This window comes from Lactuca serriola, chromosome 5 (assembly GCF_051521515.1).
Source record: "Lactuca serriola cultivar US96UC23 chromosome 5, Lser_US96UC23_V15, whole genome shotgun sequence".
Lineage (NCBI taxonomy): Eukaryota > Viridiplantae > Streptophyta > Magnoliopsida > Asterales > Asteraceae > Lactuca > Lactuca serriola.
The window spans coordinates 322,454,732-322,463,158 of NC_136412.1; the positions used below are offsets into that span (position 1 = coordinate 322,454,732).

The window sequence follows — 8,427 nt, forward strand, 5'->3', positions numbered from 1 at the left end:
TTAGGATTTAGGAAATTCTTATTTTGTATGTGTCTTGTATGTTAGATTTATTGTTTTTGTGTTCATCTGGATAGAGAAGGTGTGTATATCGGGGGGGGGGGGGGGGGGGGGGGGGGGAGAGAGAGAGAGAGATTCTCTTTTTTATTTTTCTTTTAATTATAAAACAATATAGATAAATTTAAAAAAAAAACTAAAACAGTAAAAACAAAGGGCAAAATGGTCATTACAAAAAAAAATTAAAGTAAATTGGACCAAATGACAAGAAAATGAAAACTTTTGGAACATGAATACTAGTCCAAACATATTTGGCCCAAAGTGACAATTTCAACCTAACCGGATAACCATTCTTACAATTTACTATATCCGTTATCCTAAGTTGTTTTGAGAAAAATCCCAAACAACCTTTAAAATTGGATTTATTTCCCTGTTTTGAGATAAATCTCAAACAACCTCTAAAATTGGATTTGTTTCCCGATGAATTATACGTTTTCGTTTAGAAAAAGTTGGCTATCAGATTTGATGTTATGGAATATAATGTCAGTCATAAAAATAATGTCTACGGAATTTCAGATAATGACAAAATAATCAATGAGTGAGAAAAATATTATTCTTCCACAGGTAAATTTTCACAAACTTATGGTTTATGTAATTTCCCTTTGTAAATTTTCACACTTTAACTTACGATTTATACAATTGCCCTTTGGTATTTCAATAATGCTTGTATCTTGATTCACCATAGACAAACTATTCTTCCCATAAACTTTTCGGTTGCCACTTGAAGAACCATATCTATGCGATAAAAAATAAAAAAAATAAAAAAAAAAAACACCAACTGCATAAATTGCAACCACCTAACGTTCTTGAACCTCAATAACAACGTGACTTCTTTGGGTACTTTCATCAAACACCTTGTGTATGTAGTAGTTAAGAACTTCACCTCATTACAGAAGTTATTAGTAAAGGGATCCAAAATCAATACATAAACCCAAACAAGGACAATACAGTAAAATAAAATCTAGGTGAACTTACTTTTTAAGAATTTGGCTTCGAAAAAACTCCCTCAGAAAAAGAAAGCACCCTGAAGAGTATAGTTTAATTGGATTCTGAAAAAAAAAATCGAATATACCACTTGAAGAATAACATTATTATTAATAATATATAACAGAAACCTTCATCTGTATTCAACTAATAACTCCTTTATTACAAGAAAGTCAATCATAACAATAATCCCTTTCTCATATAAATGGTCACTAAACTTCAATCTGGATACACCACTTATACATCTCCTCTTGAGGCACAGGAATCACAAAGGTTAATAATCCAGTTGCATTGTCATAACTGAACTCGGTGTTCAACCCATCCACACTGCACCTGAGAGGGAGTTGAGATGAGTAGGCTCCGAATCGGCCACATCCTCGCACTTTTAGCGACACCGTGGCTGTCACTGGTCGCGTTTCACTTAAAGGAGTAGAACCGTCGCTAAACACTCGAGATTCTGAAGCTAAATGGACTTCAAATTCGTCAACCGCACCACTGCTATTGAACATATCGAGTAATCCGATAGGTGCTACTGAAATGTTTTCTGATATTTCCTGTTAAAATAGATTTAACATGTTCAGTTCACTTTGTTTTCTTTTGTTCTTTTCATATAATGAGGTCCTTGGGTTTAAGTTGAATTAAAAGAGGCTAACCTTTAGAGGACAGAAATGGAATAATTCGTATTCAAGAACCTTGAGTGTCACAGGCAACGAGACGCCTTTTGGTAACCGAATTACCTCCCCTGCAATACATATATCAGTGTCAGTGTCAGTGCCAGAGACACAGTACAAGGCCGTTATGTTATGTTCTGTTTTGTCCTGTCATGTTCTTGGTGATATATGAAGTTTGAAAGGGTGAGGCACCTGATCTTTGACAATAGACGATGGTTTCCCCGTGCCAATCCGGACCTGCTAATTGAGTTAGGGCATCCACGTCAGTAGATTGCACGGACCCTGTAAGAATGCCGGGAGATGCATCATGGATGCGGGTTTTCTTCTCAATTTTGCACCAACCGGCACCCTGGCAGTTGAATACACCCACCACTCCCGTGCACTTATTCACATTCCAAATCTTAAGCAGGCTGCATAAATTTCGTTTCTTTTCTTTTTAAGACATTGTACTTTAAAAATCTATTTGATTGTCACAGTAAGTATCGCCTTTTTATATGGATGCGATCGCTATAACAGTGTAGATTTTTCAAAAAAAAAATAAAAAGGAAAAAATGATAGTAAAATGTTTGTAATAAACAAGGAAGACCTGATTCCATCTCTAGCCGGATCAGCAAAAAGACAGTCAAGTGTGGGTCTTCCAGGCAGTTGAGCACGAAGCACGGATCCATCCGGGAGAACCAACTTCCTTAACAGATCAAAGTTGTGGTTTCCAGGCTTGTCACTAATAAAATTAATTCCAATTAGTTTACAGATTTTCCATTTTCATGAAATTAATATCAATGAAAATAGAAACATAAACAAATACCTAACGTAGATGGCACATCCACCAATAGATCGAGCAGCAGCATGATAATCAGCAGCCGGATGAAGACTCTGAAAGTTTCATTCATAATTAGATACAAATTTCCCTTTTACCATGTTTTTTAACTTATCATCATGAGTCATTAATGCTTACATGGAACATGTCCCAATCAGGCTGCATAAATTCACCAAGAAACAACGTATTATACGCGACAGAAGAAATATGAATGGTGTGAGACGCAGGGTCATGAGGGTAGAAATCATCCGAAGCTCTGATAATTGCGGTTTGTTTCGCACTATAAAGCCCATCCGTATTATGACACATACACGCAATACATCCATTATCTTCAAAATTCTTTGCAATCGAAGCTTCAAGAGCCTGAACATAACTTCTAGTAATGGAAACTCTCCCACCATATCCAGCCCCGAGTGTTTCAATTATGTTTTGAACATCAACTTTAACTCCATCAACTCCACATGAAGCAAGGTACGCATGAAGTTCGTTGTAGAAGTTGAAAACTTTTCTAGGGTGAACTAGACCCAAGCCATGGACAGCAAGGCTGTCCATGACTATGTCTGGTTGGTTTCCTTTGACACCCGGGGACTGAATCGGGTATGCCAGAGTTGGGTCGTAATGTTCCATTCCGGCTACAGATGGATTTACACCACCCCAGTAGCCTGCTAAAGCATGCCAGACGTATACGTATTTGACATTATGATGTTCTTTTGCTTCGTCTACCACGTGCTTTAAGCCTGGGGGGTGATCGTCTTTCTTCTTTTGAAATTTCTCGTTCTCTTTGATTCCGGTAAGTCTGTTTGCAAACCTGCGAAATTGATTGAAAAAAATTTAGTAGAATTAACAAAAGAAAGAAGAGTTATTATAGTAATAACGTAAAGATATTCCTTACTGTGCTCCTTCTTGGACAACCATGTTGGGGTCCTTGTTTTCGTTACCAATTTGCTGCCAACCATCGTCTATGATGAGGAAGCGGGGTGGAGTCCCTCCTGATGATAAACTACAATAGAAACCATCAAAACTTCATTCGCTTAATATCTCTTTGTTGAATCTTTGAGGCCATTTTCCCAACAATTTGTTTCTAGAAATGGTATAAGTATTTCGGATTGAAGTTAGATTTTTAAATTACCTTTTGAGGCCTTCTTCAACGCCCTCTGCAGTGACATCGGTGTAGAAAGCATCCCATGTGCACCAACCAAACCAGTCGATAAATTCGGGTAACTGTTGTAGATTTATATCAACCAACAAAAGTCAGACAAATGAGTAAATAAGATACGATTCTCATGACATTCTTGAGATTTTACATGGAGGGATGTTTTTTTTTACCTTTTTCTTCTCCCGATGATGAAATGTTTGCATATGGTTCTCAACTGCCCTGTTCCACAATCAGATTTAAATTCGAAGTCAGGCAATAGGCCTTTTTAAGTTACAAAGACCATAGTAATATAGTAACAACAAAAAGTTAGACAACCAAGTTGGCATTTGGCAAGTCCACTTACTTTAAAGCCTGTGTGATGACCTCAAAAGGGTTTGTTCCAGCATTCATGTAAACAAGGCTGAGCCCTTGATTGGTTTCAACTGCATGATCCCCTGAGTAAAAAGCACAAAACAACAATTAGTTTCTGTAAAAAGATTATTATATTATTCCTGCAACCCCTGAGTTGGCTCTGGCCCACACAGTTAATATACTAACCACTCTCGAGGCAAATCTCTAGTTCATTCTTATCATTCCCTTGAAGAACAGCTCTGAACTGGCCTTCCAAAAGAGGAAGGAATACGGTATAGATTGTGGGACTATTGTCATTGTTGTCTTTGCTCTCAACAAGCATAAATTGAGTCTCTAGAGGAATATCTTTCCCACATGTTCCCATTCGCTGAGTCATCCACCATAGCTTGAAACGGAAACAACACATAAACCGAAGATCCCTGATACAAATCAAACAAAATTGTTTAAGATTGAAATCTTGGAAATGCGTGATGATTAAATGATGAACAGGATATGGAACTTACTCTAGGACTCCAACAGGAAACACATGGAGACTTTTGGTATTTGAAGATGTTGCACCAATGAATGCACCTGTTACAAGTCCTGACCCTGTTCCTGGGGTCAGCACGATGTTTTCTGGTACGTTTTTAAGTATGGTTTTCCCATGGACTACAAGGTTTGCATCATCAATGGAGATCTTTGGTGTAATTGTCATCTTTACAAACGGTGTCTGAGGAGAAACTACAGATACAATGAACAATGACCATTAAAAAAGAAAATTAATGCTGAGAAGAAGAAAGGGAAAGTGGGAAACAACCAAACAAAAAAAATATTATAATCAAGTGCTTACAATCTCTTTAACGTTTTAGATTAAAATAAGACGAAAATATGTTAACTAGTTTTAAATTTTAATCACCCTAAGGGCATCCGCAATGAATTTAACTTATTATAGTTTAATGGATTGACACATCATCATTTTACTCACTATACAATACTATATTAATTTTCCTACAATGCATTGATCTTTAATAGAGTTCAATGGAATATATATTCAATAGTTAGTTTCTTTTTTCCCATTGAAAAGTTCGATCATTGAACTTCATATCCATTAAATGCCAACACGGAATCCCACAATACTGGAGTTTAATCCATGCCAATTAGGCATGCCAGCTCATTCAACTCTCCCATTGAACTATGCATTGTGTATGTTCTAAAAACTTACCATAATTATTGCTTACCTATCCTTTTTGGAGTTTTGTACTGGGTAATTGTGTTTTTTAAAAATATTTACTAATCTCTTGTGCTTTTAAATTTAATTACTGAAACACAGGTAATTAGCTTTTTGATGACCCCAAATTCCCAATATACCACCATCTCCCCCATCTGTTCTTCCAATCGGAACTCGAAGGTTCTCCTTCACCGACCTTTCACGCTGTCTCGTTCTTCCTCCAAATAGCACAAAATAGATCTAGCTTTTGGGAAGTTTTCAAAGAAACTGGCAAGACTGACCACAAATCCTTTCGTTTGAAATAGTGATAAAAGTTTGAGAGAATAAATCTGTGATTGGAAACCTTCCATGAATCTATGCTTATGTGAACTGGGAAATTTTCCGATACTGATGTTCTAAATTGACTAAATTTCCGATAAAATGCACATGGTTCGGTTATAGCATTTGTGTACGCAGAAATCGTAAAAAACATCGCCTGATATGAATTGCTCTCCAATCTTCGATTTTTTCTACTTCTTGATCAAAAATGAAAACCAAATCACAAATGGGTGATTACAAAATAGTTGTGTATCTCCTAAAATGCCAACAAATCTTTGAGTTTTTTGTGCTTCTTGATACAAAAGAAAGCCAGGTCGCAAATGGGGTGAAGGAGACTGGGAGTGTTACATATGCATATAAAAGAACAACTGACCAGTGAAAGAGGATAGGTGGGAGAGAACCACCGCCGACGGGACAGAGGGCAGGGGTGGTGTAGCCGACAACTTAATAATTGAAGAAATAGGAAGGTTGAAATGGAGACAAAGATGAAGACTCATTGTGCAAACAGATCTTTAACAGCAAGGATAAAGATGGTTGATCTTTAGCTCCGGCGGACAAAAAACGGCGAGTAGAATAGGAAGGGAGAAGAAGAGGGATAGATGTGGGTCATCCTATTTAAGATTTTTTTTTTTAATATAAAAATATATATATATGACGTGGAATATATTTTTACAACCTTTTTGTAAATATTTTTCAAACTACGCCATTCTTGTAAATAATTATTAAAATTTCATTAAGTTTTTGTAGTATTTTAATAGTAAAAACAATATAAAATATCTAAGATTTAAAACCAGCCAGGTCACATAATATATTATTATTTTTATTTATTTAAATAGTAATGTCAAGTAATGTTATTTTAGAAAAATATGACTTATACTTAAAATTGATAAATTATATAAGGGAACTTTATATAATATATTACAATACATAAAAACAATTTTTTTTTTAATTTTTGAAAATAATTTAAAAGATTTTGGAACATGATTTTTTATTAAATAAAGATGAAGTAGCAGGAATTGTCAATATATTCATGGTTGCGTCCACAAAAAGGATAACCAAAAAAAAAGACGTAAACAGGAAAAAAACAATAATATTAATCCTGTCTTTTCCTTCTGATTTTTTCCTTTTTTTGGAAATAATAAGAAACACAAAAAATTGGCACAGAGGGTCGATAGCGTCACATAGTTCTGAATAATAATAATAATAATAATAACAATAATATTATTAATAATAAAGAAGACAATCCAGCTTAAAAAGGGTAAGAAAGTTCAAAACTTCAAATGCACGATAATTATCCTAAACATTTTGCACAAAAACAGACATAAACAAACCTAAATCAAATCATCAAGCACTACGAGCCAAATGAGTTCCACAGAAAACCATTACAAGATCTAGAAAATCATTTAAGCTCCTAATGAAATCGTAATTGTCAACATAACAACTCAGCTTTCTGTCAAAATGAACAATACCTGATTCCGCAGTCGCTTCTCGAATTAATCTCTTCGATTACAACGAAGCCCTCCGCTTTCGATTCTCAACCGATCAGCTCGGAAGAAGAGCACTCCAGATATGAAAATGCGAGCTTCCAAGAGAAATTCGGGAGGAGAAGCAACGAGAAATGCTCAGCAGAAAACCGGTTTATTGATTTCAAAATGGAACAAGTTTGAACTTGAAATAGAAAGAGGGCGGGGGAGGGGTTTATATACCTGTGAAGCGATTAACAGTCGAACAAGTCGGCTATATCTTCGAACGAGATCATGACACGTGTCAGAAGCAAGTTGGCTGATTAGATAACAACAATTTTACCCTGGTTTCTTTTTCTTTCCCTAGAATGGATATTTTGGGATGATAAGCATGTGAACCGGTCTAACAAGTTGTAACTTTTAGGAGATGAACATGAACATGAACATGATATCTGTTATTATATAATTATTTCTTTTGTCTTACGGGTTACGGAAGGAAATGTAGAAGATGGGATAATTGAGATTGAATAGAAATGTATTAAATTAGGAGATGCATACCCGTTTGTTGCTGCATAGGAAAATTTCATGCGGGCGAGATTTTTGTCTATATAATCTCTAAATATTATTAAAAGAAAACCTTTAATTCTAAACTGAAGAAATCAGAGCCATTGATTGCATTTCAATCATATATTTTCTACTATTAGATTATTTGCTGACATCATTTTTATCATCATTTTATTTTTGTCCACCAAATTTATAAAACATATATTACGTTTTAAATTAGGAAATTTATTAATAACAATTAAATCTCATCAAAAGTAAAATTAATTAAATTAGGAATTGTATTAATGACAATTAAATCTCACCAAAAATAAAATGAATTAAATTATGAATTTTATTAATGACAATTTAATCTCACCAAAAATAAAATAAAAAAAATACCCCACCGCACCCCTTATTACCAGTATTCCTACACTTTTTCCTCATTTCTTTACAAAATTCTATCTAACCTAAGTTTTGTACTGGAGAAGAAAATAAGGGAAAGAAGAAATAGAGTACTTGTTGGCTTCGATCTGTATGGATTAATCTTGTGTTCGATCATCATGGAAGAATTAGGAATGATATAAAGATAAATTTTATTTGGATTCTACTTTAATTTGATCGTAGTTTAGATCGATTTTAGTTAAGTTTTAGATTATGTTTCTATTTCAACTATGAAGTTCCAATCTATAAAACCTTTCGATTTAAGTTTAGATCGATAATGGTTATGTTTTCTAAATTTGCTTCGATTTTTCTTCTTATGATATGTATTGTTGATTTTGATTATTTAAGTTATAGGTATCTGAGAGCAAAAAGATGGATACAATAGCACCACTACCTCTCATCCATTGTTTCGATTTGGAAGA

The 8,427-nt window shown here is 34.6% G+C and overlaps 1 protein-coding gene across 1 annotated transcript; it reads right to left on the reverse strand.

Annotated features, from left to right (window-relative positions):
• Window positions 1-1,159: 1,159 nt before the first annotated feature.
• Window positions 1,160-7,234, reverse strand: SIP2 (seed imbibition 2). The gene is made up of 13 exons (XM_079003380.1): window positions 7,028-7,234; window positions 4,537-4,753; window positions 4,220-4,452; window positions 4,026-4,116; window positions 3,853-3,901; window positions 3,656-3,747; window positions 3,419-3,526; window positions 2,665-3,334; window positions 2,515-2,582; window positions 2,296-2,430; window positions 1,902-2,119; window positions 1,692-1,780; window positions 1,160-1,592 (listed from the first exon to the last, which is right to left on the reverse strand). Exons 2-13 carry the CDS (start codon window positions 4,725-4,727, stop codon window positions 1,251-1,253), a joined length of 2,286 nt encoding a protein of 761 aa, XP_078859506.1. The 5' UTR covers window positions 4,728-4,753; window positions 7,028-7,234; the 3' UTR covers window positions 1,160-1,250.
• Window positions 7,235-8,427: the final 1,193 nt, after the last annotated feature.